Genomic DNA, 23,750 nt, shown 5'->3' with positions numbered 1-23,750 from the left:
CCAAAATGACCCAAAAATCAGCTCCAAAATTATCTAAAATTGACTCAAAAATCCGCCCAAAAAGGATCCAAAATTGACCCAAAACTGATGCAAAAATCAGCCCCAAAATGATCCAAAATCAGCCCCAAAATGTCCATTTTGGGGCTGATTTTGGGGTCAGTTTTGGGCCGATTTTTAGTCAATTTTGGGTCAATTTTGGGCTGATTTTTGGGTCAATTTTGCGTCAGTTTGGGGCAGATTTTGGGTCAGTTTTGGGCCGATTTTGGGTCAATGATGGGTCAATTTTTGTGTGAATTTTGGGCTGATTTGGGGTCAATTTTTGGCTGATTTTTGGTCAGTTTTGGGCTGATTTGAGGCTGATTTGGCCCAACAAGGTCCTGGCAGATGCATAAACAGCCCCAACCCCTCCTGACCCATTGGGACACTGTGACCCTGATGGTCAGTGATGGTCACTGGGGGTCACTGGTGACACTGGGGGGTCACTGATGGTCACAGGGGGGTCACTGGTCCATACTGGTCCATACTGGGACACTGACCAGCGCCGTGGCCAGCCTGAGGATGGCCAGCAGGGTCCTGGCAGAGCTGTAACCACCCCTGACCCATTGGGACACTGGGGTCAGTGATAGTCACTGATGGTCAGTGATGGCCACTGGTGACACTGGGGGGTCACTGGTCCATACTGGTCCATACTGGGACACTGACCAGCGCCGTGGCCAGCCTGAGGATGGCCAGCAGGGTCCTGGCAGATGCATAAATATCCCATAACCATTGGGACAGTGGGGTCAGTGATGGTCAGTGATGACACTGGTGGTCACAGGGGGGTCATTGGTGACACTGGGGGGTCACTGGTCCATACTGGTCTATACTGGGAGGCCCCAGGACACTGACCAGCGCCGTGGCCAGCCTGAGGATGGCCAGCAGGGTCCTGGCAGATGCATAAAGACCCCATAACCATTGGGACACTGGTGACACCAATGACACAGATGGTCACTGATGGTCACAGGGGGGTCACTGGTCTATACTGGTCCATACTGGGAGGCCCCAGGACACTGACCAGCGCCGTGGCCAGCCTGAGGATGGCCAGCAGGGTCCTGGCAGAGCTGTAACCACCCCTGACCCATTGGGACACCAATGACACCAATGGTCAGTGATGGTCACTGGTGACACTGGGGGGTCACTGGTGGTCACTGGTCCATACTGGTCCATACTGGGACACTGACCAGCGCCGTGGCCAGCCTGAGGATGGCCAGCAGGGTCCTGGCAGAGGTGTAACCACCCCTGACCCATTGGGACATTGGGGTCACTGATAGTCACTGATGGTCAGTGATGACACTGGTGACACTGGGGGGTCACTGGTCCATACTGGTCCATACTGGGACACTGACCAGCGCCGTGGCCAGCCTGAGGATGGCCAGCAGGGTCCTGGCAGATGCATAAATATCCCATAACCATTGGGACAGTGGAGTCAGTGATGGTCAGCGATGACACTGGTGGTCACAGGGGGGTCACTGGTCTATACTGGTCCATACTGGGAGGCCCCAGGACACTGACCAGCGCCGTGGCCAGCCTGAGGATGGCCAGCAGGGTCCTGGCAGAGCTGTAACCACCCCTGACCCATTGGGACACTGGGGTCAGTGATGGTCACTGATGGTCAGTGATGGTCAGTGATGGTCACTGGTGACACTGGGGGGTCACTGGTCCATACTGGTCCATACTGGGACACTGACCAGCGCCGTGGCCAGCCTGAGGATGGCCAGCAGGGTCCTGGCAGAGCTGTAACCACCCCTGACCCACTGTGACACTGGGGTCAGTGATGGTCACTGATGGTCACTGATGGTCACTGGTGACACTGGGGGGTCACTGGTCCATACTGGTCTATACTGGGAGGCCCCAGGACACTGACCAGCGCCGTGGCCAGCCTGAGGATGGCCAGCAGGGTCCTGGCAGAGGTGTAGATGCCGTCCTTGGCCTCCCTGGCCTCCCTCCTCAGCTCCACGTAGGCGGCCGTGACGAACTCGGCCAGGCCCGGGGGCAGCAGCGGCTCCCGCCGGCGGCACGTGGCGATGTAACGCCTGCAGTGGGGGGAAAAAACAGGAATTTGGGAAAAATGAGGAGTCTGGGGGGAAAATTTGGGAAAAAAAAACAAGAAAATTTGGGGAAAAAAATAGAGAAGATTTGGGGGAAAAACCCAGGAAAATCTGGGGAAAAATAGGGAAGATTTGGGGGAGAAAAACAGGAAAACTTGGGGAAAAAAACAGGAAAATTTTGGGTAAAAAACCAGGAAAATTTGGGGAAAAAATTGAAGGAAATAGAGAGGAAAAAAAGGGGAAGAAATGGTGAGGGAGAGGGGAAAAAATGGGGAGGAAAAATGGGGGGAAATGGAGGAAAAATATGGGCAGAAAATGGGGAAAAATGGGGGAAAAATGAGGAAAAAAGGAGGGGGAAATGGGGAAAAAAGGGGGAAAAAGGGGGGGAAATGGGGAAAAATGGGAGCAAAAAACCAGAGATTTGGGAAAAAAGGGAATTCTGGGGGGAAAGGGAGAGTTTGGGGGAGAAATTTGGGGAAAATTTGGGGAAAAAACAGGGAAATTTTGGGAAAAATGGGTTTATTTGGAGGAAAAAAGGGGGAAAATTGGAGGAAAAGGAAAAATTTGGGGTGAAAAAGGAGAAATTTGGGGTGGAAAAGGAGAATTTTGGGACAGAAAAGGTGAGAATTGTGGCGGAAAATGAGAATTTTGGGGTGAATTTCCCCCACCAACCTCATGAGTTTCATGTCCAGGGGCTGGAAGTTGCTGGGGGGCTCCCGGCAGTGCTGGTGGACGTACGTGATGTGCTGGGCCAGCCTGGAACGGGGAAAAAATGGGAATTTGGGGAAAATTCCGGAATTTTTCAGGAGGAAGAAGGGGAAATTCGGGTTTTTCAGTAGAAAAATGGGGAATTTGGAGATTTCCAGGAGGAAAATGGGGAATTTTGGGGGTTTTTTGGGGGTGTCTCCAACCCAATTCAACCCAAAGACTCTTCCATTGATCCCAAAACTCTCCCATTGGCTCCAAACTCAACCCAACCCAAGGATTCTTCCACTGACCACACAACTCATCCATTGGTTCCAAATCCAACCCAACCCAACTCAACCAAACACTCTTTCATTGATCCTGAAACTCTCCCACTGCCTCCAAACCCAACCCAACCCAACGACTCTTCCATTGGTTCCAAACCCAACCCAACCCAACTCAACGACTCATCCATTGGTTCCAAACCCAACCCAACCCAACGACTCTTCCACTGACCCCAAACCCAACCCAACTCAACCCAACCCAACTCAACCCAACCCAATCCAACGACTCTTCCATTGGTTCCAAACCCAACCCAACCCAACCCAACCCAACCCAACTCAACCCAACGACTCTTCCATTGGTTCCAAACCCAACCCAACCCAACCCAACCCAACTCAACCCAACCCAATCCAACGACTCTTCCATTGGTTCCAAACCCAACCCAACCCAACCCAACCCAACCCAACTCAACCCAACGACTCTTCCATTGGTTCCAAACCCAACCCAACCCAACCCAACTCAACCCAACCCAATCCAACGACTCTTCCATTGACCCCAACCCAACCCAAAGACTCTTCCATTGACCCCAAACCCAACCCAACCCAACCCAACGACTCTTCCATTGGCTCCAAACCCAACCCAACTCAACCCAACTCAACCCAACCCAACCCAAACCAAAGACTCTTCCATTGACCCCAAACCCAACTCAAAGCCTCCACCACACCTCCCACCCCTCTCCCACCGTCTCCACCCCTCCCCGTGCCGCAGCCCCGCCCACCTGAGGTCCTTGTCCCTGTGTGGCCTGTCCTGGAGCAGCCAGAGCAGGTCGAAGCGGGAGAGCAGCGCCGCCGGCAGCTGCAGGTTGTGCTCCAGGCTGCGCCGGGGGTCGTAGCGGCCCAGGGCCGGGTTGGCGGCGGCCAGGACGGCGCAGCGGGCGTTGAGGGTGGCCATGACGCCGGCCTTGGCCACGGCCACGCTCTGCTGCTCCAGGGCCTCGTGAACGGCCACCCGGTCCGAGTCCAGCATCTTGTCGAACTCGTCGATGCAGCAAACGCCGCGGTCGGCCAGGACCAGGGCCCCGCCCTCCAGGACGAGTTCTCCCGTTCGGGGGTCGCGCAGAACGGCCGCCGTCAGACCCACGCCCGACGAGCCGCGGCCCGTCGTGTACTGGCCTGGGAAAATGGGGGAAAAATGGGGAGAAATGGGTGAAAAAATGAGGGCAAATGGGGGAAAAAATTGGGCAGAAATGGGGAAAAAAGGGGAAAAAATTAGGGGAAAAAAATGGGAGGAGGAGGAGGAAGAGGAGGAAAAAGAAGAGGAGGAGGAAGAGGAGTAGAAAGAGGAAGAAGAAAAGGAAGAAGAGGAGGAGGAAGAGGAGGCAGAGAAGAAGAGGAGGAGGAAGAGGAAGAGGAGGAAGAAGACAAAGAAGAGAAAAAGAAGAGGAGGAAAAAGATGAAGAGGAGAAGAGGAGGAAGAACAGGAGGAAGAAGAGAAAGAAGAGAAGAAGATGAAGATGAGGAAGAAGAGGAGAAAGAGGAGGAAGAAGAAGAAGAAGATGAAGAAGAGGAGGAAGAGGAGGTGGAAGAGAAGGAAGAAGAAGAGAAAGAGGAAGAAAAGAAGGAGGAAGAAGAAAAGGAAAAAGAGAAAGAAAAGGAGGAGGAAGAAGAAGAAGAGGAAGAAAAGGAGAAGGAGGATGAGGAGAAGGAGGAAGAAGAGGAAGAGGAAAAAGAGGAGGAAGAAGAATGAGAAGAAGAAAAAGAAAAAGAGGAAGAAGAGGAAGAACAAGAAGAAAAGGAAAAAGAAGATAAAGAGGAGGAAGAAGAGGAAGAAGAGGAAGATAAGGAAGAAGAGGAAGAAGAAGAGGAAGAAGAAGAAGTGGAGAAAGAGGAAGAGGAGGAGGGAGAAGAGGAAGAAAAGCAAGAAGAAGATGAAGATGAAGAGGAGGAAGAGGAAAAAGAGAAAGAAGAAGAAGAGGAAGAAGAAGAGGAGGAAAAATAAGAAAAGAAGGAGGATGAGGAGGAGGATGAGGAAGAAGATGAAGAAAAGGAGGAAGAAGAAGAGGAAGAAGAGAAGAGGAAGGAGAAGAAGATGAAGATAAGGAGGAAGAAGAGGAGAAAGAGGAAAAGGAAGAAGAGGAGGAGGAAAAAGAAGAGAAAGAAGAAGAAGATGAAGAAGATGAAGAAGAAGATGAAGATGAAGAAAACGACGAAGACGAAGAAGAACACGAAGACAAAAACGAAGAGGAAGAAGAAGAGGAAGAAGAAGAAGAGGAAGAAGAGGAGGAAGAGGAGGAAGAGGAAGAGGAGGAAGAGGAAGAACAAGAGGATGAAGAAAAGGAAGAAGAAGATGAAGAAGAAGAAGAAGAAGATGATGAAGAAGAGGAAGAAGATGAAGAAGAGGAAGAAGATGAAGAAGAGGAAGATGAAGAAGATGAAGAAGAAGAAGAAGACGAAGGCCCCGCACTCACTGCGCGGCGCCAGGCGGTCGATGTACGAGAGCAGTTGGGATTTGGCCACTCCGGGGTCTCCCATCAGGCAAATGTTGATGTTCCCTGGAAATAAAAAATAACACATTTAGGGCAGGAAATGAGGGGAAAATGGATTTGGGGATTTGGGGTCACTGGGCTGAGCCCTGGGGAAAATCAGGGGAAAAAGGGGGAAAATCTGGGAAAAAAAGGAGAAAATTTGGGGGAAAAAAGGAGAAAAATCTGGGAAAAAAAGGAGAAAAATTGGGGGGAAAAATCTGGGAAAAAAGGGGGGGAAAATCTGGGAAAAAAGGGGGAAAAATTGGGGGAAAATCAGGGAAAAAAGGGTGGGAAAATCAGGGGAAAAATTGGGGGAAAATCAGGGAAAAAAGGGTGGGAAAATCAGGGGAAAAAGGGGGGAAATCTGGGAAAAAAGGGAGAAAAGGGGGGAAAAATCTGGGGGGAAAAAAGGGGGAAAAATCTGGGGGAAAAAAGGGGGAAAAAACAGGAAAACATCCAAGGAAAAAACAGGAAAAATGTGGGAAAAAAACAGAGGAGAAAACATAAATAAGGTAGGAAAAAGGGGGAAAAAAGCGGGGAAAAAAAGCGGAAAAAAGGAGAAAAAAGTGGAAAAAAAAGATAAAAAGAAGGGAGAAAAAACAGGGAAAAAATGGAGAAAAGGTGGGGAAAACCAGAAAAAAATCCAGGAAAAAATCCAGGAAAAAACAAGAATAAGGTGAGAAAAAAGGCAAAAAAAAAAGCTGAAAAAAAAGCATAAAATGTGAAAAAAATGTGAAAAAAATGTGAAAAAAATGGGAAAAAAATGTGAAAAAATGGGAAAAAATGGGAAAAAAATGGGAAAAAATGGGAAAAAATGGGAAAAAATGGGAAAAATTGGGAAAAAATGGAAAAAATGGAAAAAATTGGAAAAATGGGAAAAAAATGGGAAAAAAATGGGAAAAAATGGGAAAAAACGGGAAAAATGGGAAAAAATGGGAAAAAAATGGGAAAAAAACGGGAAAAATGGGAAAAAATGGGAAAAAAATGGGAAAAAATGGGAAAAAAATGGGGAAAAAATGGGAAAAAATTCTGACAACTTCACCTCTTCAAGCCTCATTTTGTATTGGGATTTCTGGGCTATTTTTAGGATTTTGTCTCACCCCTGATGCGCATCCCCCGGGGGCTCCTCTCCACGCCCCCCACCAGCAGCAGCAGCAGCGATTTCTTCACGTCCTCGTGGCCGAAGATCTCGGGGGCGATGGAGGCCGCCAGCTTCCCGTAGAAATCCTCCTCTGGGGGGGAAAAAAATCACAAAATTCGGGCTCAGGGGAGGGGAATTCACACCTGGGGAGCCAAAAATCTGCTTTGGGGACTCAAAATCTACAAGAATCCAAAATTTTCCCCAAAAATTCCAATTTTTTCCCAAAAAATTCTCATTTTTTTCCCCAAAAATTCCGATTTTTACTCATCAAATCCCTCATTTTACACCAGAATTTCCCATTTTCCCCCCAAATCTCTCATTTATTCCCATTTTTTGACAAAATCCCCATTTTCCCCCTAAAATCCTCATTTTTTTTCCCATTTTCTTCCATTTTCCCCAAAAATTCCCTTTTTTCCCCCCATTTTTTTTCCCTTTTTTCCCCAAAAATTCCTTTTTCCCCCATTTTTTCCCTCATTTTTCCCGCATTTTTCCTCCATTTTTCTCCCATTTTCCCCCCATTTTTTCCCAAAATTCCCGTTTTTTTCCCTGAAGAATTTCCTTTTTTCCTTTTTTTCCCATTTTCCCTCAAAATTCCCCATTTTTCCCTATTTTTCCCCTTTTCTCCAAAATTTCCATTTTTTTCCCCCAAAAATCCCATTTTTCCCTTTTTCCCCTCCATTTTCCCCCATTTCCCCCCTTTTTTTCCCCCATTTTTCCCCAAAAATTCCCTTTCTTTTTCCCATTTTCCTCCCATTTTTCTCCATTTTTTCCTCAATAATCCCCATTTTTCCCCCTTTTTTTTCCATTTTTCCCTTCTTTTCCTCCCATTTCTTTCCCATTTTTCCCCATTTATTCCTTTTTTCTCCCCTCCCATTTTTCCCCAAAATTTCCATTTTTCCCCCCAAAATTTTCCTTTTTTTTCCCATTTTTCCCTAAAGAATTCTCTTTTTTTTTCCTTTTATCCCCCCATTTTTCCCAAAAAATTCCACTTTTTTCCCCCATTTTTTCCCCATTTCCCCCCATTTTTACTCCCAAAATTCCCATTTTTCCCCCCAAACCCCCATTTTTTCCCAAAAAATTTCCATTTTTTTTCCCAAAATCCCAAATTTTTCCCCATTTTTTCCCAAAATTGTGATTTTTTTCCCTCAAACCGACCTGTCCCGGTGATTTCCCGCAGCTCCTGGGGGCTCAGCTCCCCTCGGCCTCGTGGTGCCAAAATATTTCCATTTTTCCCCCATTTTTTCCCCATATTTTCCCCCCATTTTTTTCTCAATTTTTCCCCATTATTTCTCCCATTTCCCCCCCATTTTTTCCCCATTTTTTCCTCATTTTCCCCCATTTTTCCCCCTTTTTTCCCCATTTTCTCCCCATTTTTTCCCCATTATCCCCAAAAATCCCCATTTTTCCCCTTTTTTTTCCATTTTTCCCTTTTTTCTCCATTTTTTCCCATTTTTCCCCATTTCCCCTCATTTTTCCCCTCATTTTTTTCCCATTTTTTCTCCAAAATTTCCATTTCTTTCCCCAAAAATCCCCATTTTTTCCTTATTTTTCCCCTATTTTCCCCCATTTTTTCCCTAAAAATTCTCCTTTTTTCCTTTTTTTCTCCCCCATTTTCCCATTTTTTTCCCTCATTTCCCCCCCATTTTTCCTCAAAAATTCCCATTTTTTTCCCCAAAAATCCCCATTTTTTTTCCCATTTTTCCCCCCAAACCCCCATTTTTTCCCAAATTTGTGATTTTTTCCCCCAAACTGACCAGTCCCGGTGATTTCCCGCAGCTCCTGGGGGCTGAGCTCCCCCTCGGCCTCGTCCTCGTGGCTCTTGCTCACCTTGGCCACGTGGTGCCCCTCCAGAAACGTCTCTGACAGCAGACCCTGAATTGGGCAAAAACGGGGGAAAATTATATTTTGGGAAAAATGAGAGAGTTGGGAGAAAAAATGGGGAAAAATGGGAAAAAATAGGGAAAAAAACGGGGAAAAAATAGAGATTTTTAGGGAAAAAATGAGGGATTTTTGGGGAAAAAATGGGAATTTTTTGGAGAAAAATGGGGAAAAAATGGTGAAAAATAGGAGAAAAAATGGGGGAAAAATGGGGATTTTTGAGGGAAAAATGGGGAAAAAAAAAGGGAAAAAAAAGGGGATTTTGGAGGAAAATTGAGGGATTTGGGGGGTGAGAATGTGGAAAAAATGGGGAAAAAATGGGGGAAAATGGGGGAAAATGGGGGGAAAGGAGAAAAAACGAGAAGAAAAATGGGGGAAAAAAGGGAATTTTGGGGGGAAAATGGGGGGAAAAATGGGGAAAAAAGGAAACTGTGGAAAAAATAGGGGAAAAAATGGGGGAGAAATGGGGAAAAATGAGAATAAATAAGAGATTTGGGGGGGAAAAAAGGGATTTGGGGAAAAAATGGGAATTTTGGGTAAAAAATGGGGATTTGGGGGGGGAAAAAGGTGCATTTTTTGACCCCGCAGGTGTGCCCAGGTGTGTTCTGGGTGTTCCCAGGTGAGGTTTTTGGGGTCCCAGGTGTGGATTTTCCCCTCTCAGGTGTATTTAAGGTGTCTCCAGGTGAATTTTGGGTGTCCCCAGGTGTGTTTTGGGTGTCCCCAGGTGCATTTTTAGGATCCCAGGTGAGGTTTTTGGGGTCCCAGGTGTGTTATTTCCCCTCCTAGGTGTGTCTTGGGTGTCTCCAGGTGTGTTTTGGGTGTTCCCAGGTGAATTTTTGGGGTCCGAGGTGTGGATTTTCCCCTCTCAGGTGTGTTTTGGGTGTCCCCAGGTGTATTTTGGGGTGGATTTCGGGGTCCCAGATGGGATTTTTTCCCTCCCAGGTGTATTTAGGGTGTCCCCAGGTGTCCCCAGGTGTGTTTTAGGTGTCCCCAGGTGCATTGAGGACTCACCTGAGCCACCTGCCTGTACCCAGCCCTGAGCAGGGGCAGGAAGGGCTGTTCCCAGGTGTGTTATTTCCCTCCCAGGTGTGTTCTAGGTGTCCCCAGGTGTATTTAGGGTGTCCCCAGGTGTGTTTAGGTGTCCCCAGGTGTATTCAGGACTCACCTGAGCCACCTGTCTGTACCCAGCCCTCAGCAGGGGCAGGAAGGGCAGCTCTGGGTGTATTTAGGGTGTCCCCAGGTGTATTCAGGACTCACCTGAGCCACCTGCCTGTACCCAGCCCTGAGCAGGGGCAGGAAGGGCCGTTCTCAGGTGTGTTATTTCCCCCCCCAGGTGTGTTCTAGGTGTCCCCAGGTGTATTTAGGGTGTCCCCAGGTGCATTCAGGACTCACCTGAGCCACCTGCCTGTAGCCAGTCCTGAGCAGGGGCAGGAAGGGCCGTTCCCAGGTGTATTTAGGGTGTCCCCAGGTGTGTTATTTCCCCCCCCAGGTGTATTTAGGGTGTCCCCAGGTGTATTGAGGACTCATCTGAGCCACCTGTCTGTATCCAGCCCTGAGCAGGGGCAGGAAGGGCAGCTCTGGGTGTATTTAGGGTGTCCCCAGGTGTCCCCAGGTGCATTGAGGACTCACCTGAGCCACCTGCCTGTACCCAGCCCTGAGCAGGGGCAGGAAGGGCAGCTCTGGGTGTATTTAGGGTGTCCCCAGGTGTGTTTAGGGTGTCCCCAGGTGTCCCCAGGTGTGTTTAGGGTGTCCCCAGGTGTGTTTAGGACTCACCTGAGCCACCTGCCTGTACCCAGTCCTCAGGAGGGGCAGGAAGGTGCCGGTGACTCTGACGTGGTCCCCGGGCTGGGCCTGGCGCGTGTTGGCCCCGCTCAGGTGCAGGGACAGCGACCGGGGCAGGTGCCCCACGGGAACCTGGTCTGACTGCGGGGACACAAGGGGACAGGTGAGACACTTGGGGGACAGGTGAGACACTTTGGGGACATTTGGGGACACCAGAGGTGATTTGGGCAGTGCTGGCCCCACTCAGGTGCAGGGACAGGGAGCGGGGCAGGTGCCCCACGGGAACCTGGTCTGACTGGGGGACACAAGGGGACAGGTGAGACACTTTGGGGACATTTGGGGACAATTTGGGGACATTAGAGGTGATTTGGGGACAGTTCAGGGACATTTGGGGGAATTTTGGGGACATTTTGGGGTCACGTGAGTCAGTTTGGGGACATTTGAGACATTTTAGGACATTTGGGGACGTTTTAGGACATTTTGGGGATATTTTGTGTCATTTTGAGGATACTTTGTGACATTTTGGGGACATCTTGGGGACATTTTGGGGACAGGTGAGACAGTTTCAGGACAGGTGAGGGGATTTGGGGATATTTGGTGACATTTTGGGGACACTTTGGGGACATTTTGGGATATTTTGGGGACAGGTGAGGGGATTTGGGGACATTTTGGGGACAGGGAAGAGGATTTGGGGACATTTTGGGGACAATTTGGGACAGTTCAGGGACAGGTGAGGGAATTTGGAGACACTTTGCGACATTTTGGGGACAATTTCGGGACATCAGAGACACTTTAGGGACATTTTGGGGATATTTGGGGACATTAGAGATGATTTGGGGACATTTTGGGGATATTTGGGGACATTTTGGGGACCTTTTAGGACATTTTGGGATTTCCCTCCTCACTCACATGTTCCTGGATCCTCAACTCCTGGAATTTGGTGAATTTGGAGCTGATTCAGATCCCAAAATCCACTTTAAACCCCCCAGGCACCATTTTGGAGCCATTTTTGGGTGAATTTTTTGGGATTTGGGGGGTTTTTTTGGGAATTTTTGAGTTTCCTAAATAAATTTTGGGATCCCTTTTCACCCACAACCTCCTGAATCCACAAAATTCCTGAAATTTGGTGAATTTGGAGCTGATTTAGACCCCAAAGTCCATTTTAAACCCCCCAGACGCCATTTTGAATCCAATTTTTAGAGAATTTTGGCATTTTTTGATGGATTTTTTGGGGGATTTTTGTGTTTTTTGCAGAAATTTCAATATTTCCTCCTCACTCACGTGTTCCTGGATCCTCAATTCCTGGAATTTGGTGAATTTGGAGCTGATTCAGATCCCAAAGTCCATTTTAAACCCCCCGGGAGCCATTTTGGAGCCATTTTTGGGTGAATTTTTTGGGATTTTTGGGTTTCCTAAATAAAATTTGGGAACTTTTTTCATCCACAATCTCCTAAATCCACAAAATTCCTGGAATTTGGTGAATTTGGAGCTGATTTAGATCCCAAAGTCCATTTTAAAGCCCCCCGGACGCCATTTTGAATCCAATTTTGAGGGAATTTTGGTGTTTTTTGATGGAATTTTTTGGGGATTTTGGGGATTTTTGTGTTTCTTATCAGGAATTTCAGCATTCTCTCCTCACTCAGAACCTGCTGAATTCAGAATTCCTGAAATTTGGTGAATTTGGAGCTGATTTAGACCCCAAAGTCCATTTTAAACCCTCCCCAGGCGCCATTTTGGAGCCATTTTTCACATTTTTTGATGGATTTTTTTGGGGGATTTTTGTGTTTTTTGCAGAAATTTCAATATTTCCTCCTCACTCACGTGCTCCTGGATCCTCAATTCCTGGAATTTGGTGAATTTGGAGCTGATTCAGATCCCAAAGTCCATTTTAAACCCCCCGGGAGCCATTTTGGAGCCATTTTTGGGTGAATTTTTTGGGATTTTTGGGTTTCCTAAATAAAATTTGGGAACTTTTTTCATCCACAATCTCCTAAATCCACAAAATTCCTGGAATTTGGTGAATTTGGAGCTGATTTAGACCCCAAAGTCCATTTTAAACCCTCCCCAGGCGCCATTTTGGAGCCATTTTTCACATTTTTTGATGGATTTTTTGGGGGATTTTTGTGTTTTTTGCAGAAATTTCAATATTTCCCCCTCACTCACGTGCTCCTGGATCCTGAGCTCCTGGAATTTGGTGAATTTGGAGCTGATTTAGACCCCAAAGTCCATTTTAAACTCCCCGGGCGCCATTTTGGAGCCATTTCGGGGCCATTTTTGGGGCCATTTTGGTGTTTTTTGATGGATTTTTTGGGGGATTTTTGTGTTTTTTGCAGAAATTTCAGTATTTTCTCCTCACTCACGTGTTCCTGGATCCTGAGCTCCTGGAATTTGGTGAATTTGGAGCTGATTTAGACCCCAAAGTTCATTTTAAACCCCCCGGGAGCCATTTTGGAGCCATTTTTGGGTGAATTTTTTGGGATTTTGGGGGTTTTTTTGGGAATTTTTGAGTTTCCTAAATAAATTTTGGGATCCCTTTTCACCCACAACCTCCTGAATCCACAAAATTCCTGAAATTTGGTGAATGTGGAGCTGATTTAGACCCCAAAATCCATTTTAAACCCCCCGGGCGCCATTTTGAATCCAATTTTTAGGGAATTTTGGCATTTTTTGATGGATTTTTTGGGGGATTTTTGTGTTTTTTGCAGAAATTTCAATATTCCCTCCTCACTCACGTGTTCCTGGATCCTGAGCTCCTGGAATTTGGTGAATTTGGAGCTGATTTAGACCCCAAAGTCCATTTTAAAGCCCCCCGGACGCCATTTTGAATCCAATTTTGAGGGAATTTTGGTGTTTTTTGATGGAATTTTTTGGGGATTTTGGGGATTTTTGTGTTTCTTATCAGGAATTTCAGGATTCTCTCCTCACTCAGAACCTGCTGAATTCAGAATTCCTGAAATTTGGTGAATTTGGAGCTGATTTAGACCCCAAAGTCCATTTTAAACCCTCCCCAGGCGCCATTTTGGAGCCATTTTTCACATTTTTTGATGGATTTTTTTGGGGGATTTTTGTGTTTTTTGCAGAAATTTCAATATTTCCTCCTCACTCACGTGCTCCTGGATCCTCAATTCCTGGAATTTGGTGAATTTGGAGCTGATTCAGATCCCAAAGTCCATTTTAAACCCCCCGGGAGCCATTTTGGAGCCATTTTTGGGTGAATTTTTTGGGATTTTTGGGTTTCCTAAATAAAATTTGGGAACTTTTTTCATCCACAATCTCCTAAATCCACAAAATTCCTGGAATTTGGTGAATTTGGAGCTGATTTAGACCCCAAAGTCCATTTTAAACTCCCCGGGCGCCATTTTGGAGCCATTTCGGGGCCATTTTTGGGGCCATTTTGGTGTTTTTTGATGGATTTTTTGGGGGATTTTTGTGTTTTTTGCAGAAATTTCAGTATTTTCTCCTCACTCACGTGTTCCTGGATCCTGAGCTCCTGGAATTTGGTGAATTTGGAGCTGATTTAGACCCCAAAGTTCATTTTAAACCCCCCGGGAGCCATTTTGGAGCCATTTTTGGGTGAATTTTTTGGGATTTTGGGGGTTTTTTTGGGAATTTTTGAGTTTCCTAAATAAATTTTGGGATCCCTTTTCACCCACAACCTCCTGAATCCACAAAATTCCTGAAATTTGGTGAATGTGGAGCTGATTTAGACCCCAAAATCCATTTTAAACCCCCCGGGCGCCATTTTGAATCCAATTTTTAGGGAATTTTGGCATTTTTTGATGGATTTTTTGGGGGATTTTTGTGTTTTTTGCAGAAATTTCAATATTTTCTCCTCACTCACGTGTTCCTGGATCCTCAGCTCCTGGAATTTGGTGAATTTGGAGCTGATTTAGACCCCAAAGTCCATTTTAAAGCCCCCCGGACGCCATTTTGAATCCAATTTTGAGGGAATTTTGGTGGTTTTTGATGGAATTTTTTGAGGATTTTGGGGATTTTTGTGTTTCTTATCAGGAATTTCAGGATTCTCTCCTCACTCAGAACCTGCTGAATTCAGAATTCCTGAAATTTGGTTAATTTGGAGCTGATTAAGACCCCAAAGTCCATTTTAACCCCCCCGGGCGCCATTTTGGAGCCATTTTTGGGGCCATTTTGGTGTTTTTTGATGGATTTTTGGGTTTTTTTGTGTTTCTAATCAGGAATTTCAGGATTCTCTCCTCACTCAGAACCTGCTGAATTCAGAATTCCTGAAATTTGGTGAATTTGGAGCTGATTTAGACCCCAAAGTCCATTTTAAACCCTCCCCAGGCGCCATTTTGGAGCCATTTTTCACATTTTTTGATGGATTTTTTTGGGGATTTTTGTCTTTTTTGCAGAAATTTCAATATTTCCTCCTCACTCACATGCTCCTGGATCCTGAGCTCCTGGAATTTGGTGAATTTGGAGCTGATTTAGACCCCAAAGTCCATTTTAAACCCCCCAGACGCCATTTTGAATCCAATTTTGAGGGAATTTTGGCGTTTTTTGATGGATTTTTTTGGGGATTTTTGTGTTTTTTGCAGAAATTTCAATATTTCCTCCTCACTCACGTGCTCCTGGATCCTGAGCTCCTGGAATTTGGTGAATTTGGAGCCCCTGCTCTGCAGGTAGAGCCGCCCCCCCGAGCGGTTGGTTTGACATTCCCGACTGGGGCACAGCAGGAGGGGGGTGAACGTCGGACTCTCGATCTGGGAGGGGGAAAAAAAAGTAAAAAATTAAAGATTTCGACCTAAAAAATGTGTTTGAAAGGAAAAATTTTATGTGGATGGTAAAAAAATTCAGTTTGAAGGTCAAAAAATGCAACTGGATACTGAAAAATCAGAGATTTTCCCCCAAAAAATCCATTTAAACACCAAAAAATTTCACTTGAATCCTAAAACACCCACCTGAATCCTAAAAAATTCACCTGAACACCAAAAAATTCAAGCTGGAGCCCAAAAAATTCCACCTGGACACCAAAAGTTCCACCTGGACACCAAAAAATCAGAGAATTGCCCCCAAAAAATCCCCCTGAACCCCAAAAAAATCCACTTGAATTCTAAAAAATCCACCTGAACCCCAAAAATTCCACCTGGACACCGAAAAATCAGAGAATTGCCCCCAAAAAATCCACCTGAACCCTCCAAAAAATCCACCCGAAGCCCAAAAAATTCACTTGAACCCCAAAAAATTCCATCTGGACACCAAAAAAATCCACCCAAGAGCCCAAAAATTTCACCTGGACACCAAAATTTCCACCTTAACCCCAAAAAATTCCATTTGAAGCCCAAAAATTCCACCTGAACCCCAAAAATTCCACCTGAAGCCCAAAAATTTCACCTGAACACAAAAAAAAAATCAAAGAATTCCCCCCAAAAAATCCACTTTAACCCCAAAAAATCAGAGTATTCCCCAAAGATCCATTTGAACACCAAAAAAAATCCACTGGAATCCTAAAAAATCCACCTGAAGCCCAAAAATTCCACCTGAACCCAAAAAAAATCCACCCAAGAGCCCAAAAATTCACCTGAACACCAAAAAACTTGCCAAAAAAACCCAAAAATTCCATCTGGACACTAAAATTTCCACCTGAAATCCCCCCAAAACCCCTGAAATTCCCTAAAAAATCCCTCCCAGTCTATCCCAGTCCCTCCCAGTTTGTCCCAGCCCCGTGAAACTGCCCAAAATCCCCCAAAACTGCCCCAAATCCCCCCCCAAATTGCCCCAAATCCCCCCAAAACCTCCCCAAATCCCCTCCCAGTATATCCCAGTCCATCCCAAACCCTCCCAGTTTGCCCCAGTGCCAGCTGGTAGGTCTCAGCCCCGCACTGGTCACAGCTGTAAATGGTACTGAGACCCCAAAAAATACCCCAAATCCCCCCCAAATCCCCCCCAAACTGCCCCAAATCCCCCAAAACTGCCCCAAATCCCCTCCCAGTCCCTCCCAGTTTGTCCCAGTTTGCCCCAGTGCCAGCTGAGAGGTCTCAGCCCCGCACTGGTCACAGCTGTAGGTGGCACCAAGACCCCAAAAAATGCCCCAAATCCCCCCAAAACTGCCCAAAATCCCCCCAAAACCGCCCCAAATCCCCTCCCAGTCCCTCCCAGTTTGTCCCAGTCCCTCCCAGTCCATCCCAGTCCCTCCCAGTATAACCCAGTCTCTCCCAGTCCCTCCCAATTTGTCCCAGTTTGTCCCAGTACAGGCTGGTGTGTCCCATCACTACGCTGGTCACAGCTGTAGGTGCCACCAAGACCCCAAAAAATGCCCCAAATCCCCCCAAACTGCCCCAAATCCCCCCAAAACTGCCCCAAAACCCCCCAAAACCACCCCAAATCCCCTCCCAGTCCCTCCCAGTTTATCCCAGTCCCTCCCAGTTTATCCCAGTCCCTCCCAGTTCCTCCCAGTTTGTCCCAGTACCAGCTGACAGGTCTTGGTGCCACATTGGTCACAGCTGTAAATGGTACTGAGACCCCAAAAAATACCCCAAATCCCCCCCAGATCCCCCCAAAACTGACACAAATCCCCTCCCAGTCCCTCCCAGTTTATCCCAGTCCCTCCCAGTACCGGCTGGTATGTCTCGGCCCCGCACTGGTCACAGCTGTAGGTGGCACCAAGACCCCAAAAAATGCCCCAAATCCCCCCAAAACTGCCCCAAATCCCCCCAAAACCGCCCCAAATCCCCTCCCAGTCCGTCCCAGTCCCTCCCAGTCCATCCCAGTCCCTCCCAGTATAACCCAGTCTCTCCCAGTCCCTCCCAATTTGTCCCAGTTTGTCCCAGTACAGGCTGGTGTGTCCCATCACTACACTGGTCATAGGTGAGGGTGACACCGAGACCCCAAAAAATGCCCCAAATCCCCCAAAACTGCCCCAAATCCCCCCAAAACCACCCCAAATCCCCTCCCAGTCCCTCCCAGTATATCCCAGTCCCTCCCAGTATATCCCAGTCCATCCCAGTCCCCCAAAACTGCCCCAAATCCCCCCAAAACTGCCCCAAATCCCCCCAAAACCGCCCCAAATCCCCTCCCAGTCCCTCCCAGTTTGTCCCAGTTTGTCCCAGTACCGGCTGGTATGTCTCGGCCCCGCACTGGTCACAGCTGTAGGTGGCACCAAGACCCCAAAAAATGCCCCAAATCCCCCCAAAACTGCCCAAAATCCCCCCAAAATTGCCCCCAAACCCCTCCCAGTCCCTCCCAGTACCAGCTGGTATGTCTCGGCCCCGCACTGGTCACAGCTGTAGGTGCCACTGAGACCATCCCAGTCCCTCTGAATCCCCCAAAATCCCCCCAAATCCCCCCCCAGAACCCCTCCCAGTCCCTCCCAGTTTATCCCAGTCCGTCCCAGTACCGGCTGGTATGTCTCGGCCCCGCACTGGTCACAGCTGTAGGTGGCCACCCTGAGCAGGGGCCGCACGTCGCTGGCCCTGGTGACGATCCCCTGGACGGTGACCAGGGCCCCGATGCTGCCGGCCCGCAGCTCCCGCGGGGACACGGCCTTGGAGCACGACGGGGCGCGGAAATACAGCTCACTGGGGGGGGAAAATACACAGTTTGGGTAAAAGGAGAATTCTGAGAGGTAAAAGGGGAAAAAAACCGGGAGTTTTGGGGTGAAAAATGAGGATTTTGGGGGGAAAAATGAGGATTTTTTGGGGAAAAATGGGGCTCGGAGATGCTGAGAGAAAAGAGAATTAAAGGAGGATGAGGTGGGGAAATGCAGCTCAGTTTGGGGAGAAAAATACAGATTTTGGTCAAAATGGGAGGTGGGGGGGTTAAAAAGGAAAAAAAACGGGAGTTTTGGGGTGAAAAATGAGGATTTTGGGGGTAAAAAATGGGGTTTTGAAGGGAAAAAACGCGGCTCGTGGATCCCACGGGGACACGGCCTTGGAGCACAAGGGGCACAGAAATAAAGCTCAGTTTGGGGAGAAAAACAGAGAGTTTGGGTAAAATGGGAGGTGGAGGGTGTAAAGGGGAAAAAAACCGGGGGTTTTGGGGTGAAAAATGAGGATTTTGGGGTGAAAAATGGGGTTTCGAAGGGAAAAAACGCGGTTTGTGGATCCCGCGGGGACACGGCCTTGGAGCAGGAGGGGGCACGGAAATACAGCTCGCTGGGGGGGAAAATACAGAGTTTGGGTAAAAGGAGAGTTGGGGGGTGTAAAGGGAAAAAAATCCGGGGATTTTGGGGTGAAAAATGGGGATTTTGGGGTTAAAAATGAGGTTTGAAGGGAAAAAACGCAGTTTGTGGATCCCGAGAGAAGAGAGAGCTGGAGGAGGATGAGGAGCGGAAATGCAGCTCAGTTTGTGGAGAAAAATACACAGTTTGGGTAAAAAGAGAATTTTGGGAGGTAAAGGGGAAAAAAAAAGGGGGTTTTGGGGTGAAAAATGGGGATTTTGGGGAAAAATGGGGTTTTGGGGTAAAAAAAAAGGGAATTTGGGGTGAAAATGAGGATTTTGGGGTGAAAAATGAGAATTTTGGGGTGAAAAAATGGGAATTTTGAGAAGTAAAAAATAGGAATTTTGGGGGGAAAAAGGGGGATTTTTGAGGAGAAACAATGGGAATTTTTTGGAGGAAAAAATGGGAATTTTGGGGAAAAAACGGGAATTTTGAGGAGTAAAAAATGGGAATTTTTTGGGGAAAAAAAAGGAATTTTGAGGGGAAAAAAGTGGGAATTTTGAGGGGGAAAAAAATGGGAATTTTGAGGGGAAAAAATGAGAATTTTGGGGTGAAAAAATGGGATTTGGGGGGAAAAACGGGAATTTTGAGGGGAAAAATGGGAATTTTAAAGGGGAAAAATGGGAATTTTGAGGGGAAAAATGGGAATTTGGGGGGAAAAATGGGAATTTGGGGGGAAAATGGGAATTTGGGGGGAAAATGGGAATTTTGAGGGAAAAAAATGGGAATTTTGAGGTGAAAAAAATGGGAATTTTGAGGGGAAGAATGGGGGTTCTGAGATGAAAAATGGGGATTTGGGGGTAAAAAAATGGGAATTTTGAGGAGCAAAAAATGGGAATTTTGGGGTGAAAAATGGGGAAATTTGGTGGGGAAAATGGAAGTTTGTGGGGAAAAAATGGGAATTTTGGGGGAAAAAATGGGAATTTTAAAGGGTAAAAAAATGGGAATTTTTGAGGAAAAAATGGGAATATTTTGGGGAAAAAACGTGAATTTTGAGGAGTAAAAAGTGGGAATTTTGAGGGGAAAAAAATTGAAATTTTTTGGGGAAAAAAAGGATTTTTGAGGGGAAAAAACTGGGAATTTTGAGGGGAAAAATGGGAAATTTGAGGGGAAAATGGGAGTTTTGAGGGGAAAAAATAGGAATTTTGAGGGGAAAAAATGGGAATTTTGGGGTAAAAATGGGGATTTTGAGGGGTAAAAAATGTGAATTTTTGGGGGAAAAATGTGAATTTTTGTGGGGAAAATGGGAATTTTGAGGGGAAAAATGGGAGTTTTGGGGGAAAAAGGGAATTTTGAGGGGAAAAAAAGGGAATTTTAAGGGGAAAAAATGGGGGGTTTGGGGGAAAAATGGGAATTTTTGGGGGAAAAATGGGGGGGGTTGGGGTAAAAAATGGGGGGTTGGGGTAAAAAAATTTGAGTTTTGGGGTAAAATATGGGAATTTTGAGGGGAAAAAAAGTGAATTTTGGGGAAAAAAGGGAATTTTGAGGGGAAAAAATGAGAATTTTGAGGGGAAAAAATGGGAGGTTTGGGGTAAAAAAATGGGAATTTTGAGGGCAAAAAATGAGAATTTTGGGAGGAAAAAAATGAGCTTTGAGGGGAAAATGGGGGGAAAAATGACATAAAATGGGGCAAAAATGAGAAAAAAATGGGGAAAAGAAAAGTAGGACTGGAGGAAAAAGGGATTAATTGTGATTTTGGGTGCTCAGGGACTCACAAGCGCCGCAGCAGCTCCGGAGGAAACTGATTCTGGGGGGTCCTGGGGGCGCCCCCCGCCCGGCCCCGCTGCTCCAGCAGCAGCCGATGCTCCAGGTAAACGTCCAGAGGGTCCTTTGGGGGGGCCTGGGGGGGAAATGTGGGGAGGGGGCTCAGGGAGGGACTAAAGGACACCCCAGAGAAAATTGCCCTGAAATTTGAGTCAAAATTGCACCAAAATGCCCCAAAAATGCCTCAGGGCCCCTTAAAACCCTCAAAGACCTTCCTGAAAACTCTCCACGATCCTCAAAAATCCCCTAAAACCCTCCCAAAACCCCTCAGGACCCCCTAAAATCCCCTAAAACCCCTCAGGACCCCCTAAATCCCCTCAGGACCCTCTAAAATCCCCTCAGGACCCCCTAAAGCCCCTCTAGACCCCCTAAAGCCCTCCCAAAAACCCCTCAGAACCCTCTAAAATCCCCTAAAAACTCTCCCAAAACCCCTCAGGACCCCTAAAACCCCCTCAGGACCCTCTAAGGACCCCTCAGGACCCCCTAAAATCCCCTCAGGTCCCCCTAAAACCCTCTCAAAAACCCTCAGGACCCCCCAAAATCCCCTAAAACCCTCTCAGGACCCCCTAACACCCCCTCAGGACCCCCTAAAATCCCCTCAGGACCCCCTAAAAACCCCCTCAGGACCCCCTAAAGCCCCTCAGGACCCCCTAAAACCCTCCCAAAACCCCTCAGGACCCCCTAAAATCCCCTAAAACCCCTCAGGACCCCCTAAAATCCCCTAAAACCCCTCAGGACCCCCTAAATCCCCTCAGGACCCTCTAAAATCCCCTCAGAACCCCCTAAAGCCTCTCTGGACCCCCTAAAGCCCTCCCAAAAACCCCTCAGAACCCTCTAAAATCCCCTAAAAACTCTCCCAAAACCCCTCAGGACCCCTAAAATCCCCTCAGGTCCCCCTAAAACCCTCTCAAAAACCCTCAGGACCCCCCAAAATCCCCTAAAACCCCCTCACAACCCCCTAAAATCCTCTGAAACCCCCCAGGACTCCCTAAAACCTTCCCAAAACCCCTTCAGGACCCTCTAAAACCCCCTCAGAACCCCCTAAAATCCCCCTCAGGACCCCCTAACACTCCCCCAGGACCCCCTAACACCCCTCAAGACCCCCTAAAATCCCCCCAAACCCCCTCAGGACCCCCTAAAACCCCCTCAGGACCCCCTAAACCCCCAAAAACCCCAAATTCGTGTCTCCCTGACCTCAGCAGAGCCATAGAGGGGCAGCAGGACCCCCTAAAATCCCCTAAAACCCCCCAAAAACCCCAAATTCGGGGCTCTCTGACCTCAGCAGAGCCATAGAGGGGCAGCAAGCGCTGGACATTGACCCCAAAACCCCTTAGGACCCCCTAAAATCCCCTAAATCCCTCCCCAAACCCCCTCTGGACCCCCTAAAATCTCCCAAAACCCTTTCAGGACCCTCTAAAATCCCCTCAGAACCCCCTAAAGCCCCTCTGGACCCCCTAAAACCCTCCCAAAACCCCTCAGGACCCTCTAAAATCCCCTAAAACCTTCTCAAAAACCCCTCAGGACCCCCTAAAATCCCCCTCAGGACCCCCTAACACTCCCCCAGGACCCCCTAAAATCCCCTCAGGACCCCCTAAAATCCCTCAGGACCCCCTAAAATCCCCTAAAACCTTCCCAAAACCCCTCAGGACCCCCTAAAATCCTCCCAAAATCCCCTCAGGACCCCCTAACACTCCTCAGGACCCCCTAGAACCCTCCTAAAACCCCTCAGGACCCCCTAAAATCCCCTAAAACCCTCCCCAAACCCCCTCAGGACCCCCTAAAGCCCCTCTGGACCCCCTAAAACCCTCCCAAAACCCCTCAGAACCCCCTAAAATCCCCTAAAAACTCTCCCAAAACCCCCTCAGGACCCCTAAAACCCCCTCAGGACCCCCTAACACCCCCCAAAATCCCCAAATTGGTGTCTCCCTGACCTCAGCAGAGCCATAAAGAGGCAGAAGCTCATGAACAGCATCAGAAAAAAGCCGAGTGTAACGGCGGGCATTGTCCACCACGGCCTCGGCCAGCTCAGGGTCATCCTCGGCCACATCGTCCAGAGACACCCACAGGGCGACTTGATCTCGACGGGCCAGCGCCGTCTGCGGGGAAAAATGGGGTTTTTGGGGGGTTTGGGAAGGATTTGAGGGGGTTTGGGGAGGCTTGATGGGGTTTGAGGGGGTTAAAAAGGGGTTTTGGGGAGGTTTGATGGGGTTTTGAGGGGGTTTGGAGGGGGTTTGGGGAGGTTGGAGGGGGTTAAAAAGGGGTTTGGGGTGGGATTTTAGAGGGGAATTTGGGCAATCCAAGGTAAAATCTGATTTAGGGGCAAAAGGAAGGGGTTTGGGAAGGGTTTGAGGGGGTTTGGGGAGGATTTGAGGGGGTTTGGGGAGGTTTGATGGGGTTAAAAAGGGGTTTGGGGTGAGATTTTAGAGGAGATTTTGGGCAATCCAAGGTAAAATCTGATTTAAGGGCAAAAGGAAGGGGTTTGGGAAGGGTTTGAGGGGGTTTGGGAAGGGTTTGAGGGGGTTTGATGGGGTTTGAGGGGGTTTGGGGAGGTTGGAGGGGGTTAAAAAGGGGTTTGGGGTGGGATTTTAGGGGGGAATTTGGGCAATCCAAGGTAAAATCTGATTTAGGGGCAAAAGGAAGGGGTTTGGGGAGGGTTTGAGGGGGTTTGGGAAGGATTTGATGGGGTTTGATGGGGTTTGAGGGGGTTTGGGGAGGTTTGAGGGAGTTTGAGGGGGCTAAAAAGGGGTTTGGGGAGGGATTTTTGAGGGGAATTTGGGTAATCCAAGGTAAAATTTGAGGGAATTCGGGGGGATTTGAGAAGGCTTAAGGTCAATTTTGGGGGGGTTTGAGGAGATTTAAGGTCAAATTGAGGAGATTTAAGGTAAATTTGGGGGGTTTGAGGTGATTTAAGGTCAATTTGGGGGAACTTGAGGAGGTTTAAGGTCAGTTTGGGGGGGTTTGAAGAGATTTAAGGTTAATTTTAGGAGATTTGAGGTAAATTTGGGGGTGCCAGCTCTCACCAGTTGATCCCGATAAGGGAATTCTTTGCGCCCGTCGGGTCCATCCCGGTAAAATTCCTGAAAAAATCGCTTCGCCTTCTCTGAGGGGAAAACAGAGAGGATCAAAAATGGGAAAAAAAGTCCCGATATCAGACGAAACGTCCTGATAATTGTAAAGGAGGGTGTATCGATAAAGGATCAATAACAGAACCCCGGCGCCCCCCGCTCGCCCCAAACCTTTCTCGCTGTCGTAGTCGCGCGGGGCCATGTCGGGCCGGCGATTTTCCCCCTCAGGGAGACGATTTTCCCCTCACGGTCCCGATTTTCCCTCACGGCCGCTCCTCCCTTTTCCCGCCACCTCCTTCCCCCTCACGGCGAGTGGCGCGAAAAACCAGCCCCACGTGACCACAGCGGGGCCAATCAAAACGCA

The 23,750-nt window shown here is 47.9% G+C and overlaps 1 protein-coding gene across 1 annotated transcript in view; it reads right to left on the bottom strand.

The window, feature by feature from the left end:
• Positions 1-23,630, bottom strand: part of MCM7 (minichromosome maintenance complex component 7) — a 30,268-nt gene extending 6,638 nt beyond the window's left edge. The window contains exons 1-13 of the mRNA XM_083881491.1: positions 23,558-23,630; positions 23,342-23,421; positions 22,253-22,417; positions 20,273-20,397; positions 17,736-17,916; positions 14,965-15,102; positions 10,370-10,519; positions 8,473-8,590; positions 6,678-6,809; positions 5,521-5,604; positions 3,832-4,225; positions 2,760-2,843; positions 1,904-2,072 (exon numbers count right to left, since the gene is read on the bottom strand). Of these exons, the coding sequence (XP_083737617.1) occupies positions 1,904-2,072; positions 2,760-2,843; positions 3,832-4,225; positions 5,521-5,604; positions 6,678-6,809; positions 8,473-8,590; positions 10,370-10,519; positions 14,965-15,102; positions 17,736-17,916; positions 20,273-20,397; positions 22,253-22,417; positions 23,342-23,421; positions 23,558-23,588 (1,851 nt within the window). The 5' untranslated portion in view covers positions 23,589-23,630. The remainder of the gene's footprint in view (positions 1-1,903; positions 2,073-2,759; positions 2,844-3,831; positions 4,226-5,520; positions 5,605-6,677; positions 6,810-8,472; positions 8,591-10,369; positions 10,520-14,964; positions 15,103-17,735; positions 17,917-20,272; positions 20,398-22,252; positions 22,418-23,341; positions 23,422-23,557) is intronic.
• Positions 23,631-23,750: the final 120 nt, after the last annotated feature.

This window comes from Zosterops lateralis (genome assembly GCF_965231275.1).
Source record: "Zosterops lateralis genome assembly, chromosome: 34".
NCBI classification, from domain to species: Eukaryota; Metazoa; Chordata; class Aves; order Passeriformes; family Zosteropidae; genus Zosterops; species Zosterops lateralis.
Note: the sequence above shows the minus strand (reverse complement) of the source record. Positions and strands in the feature narration are given on the sequence as shown.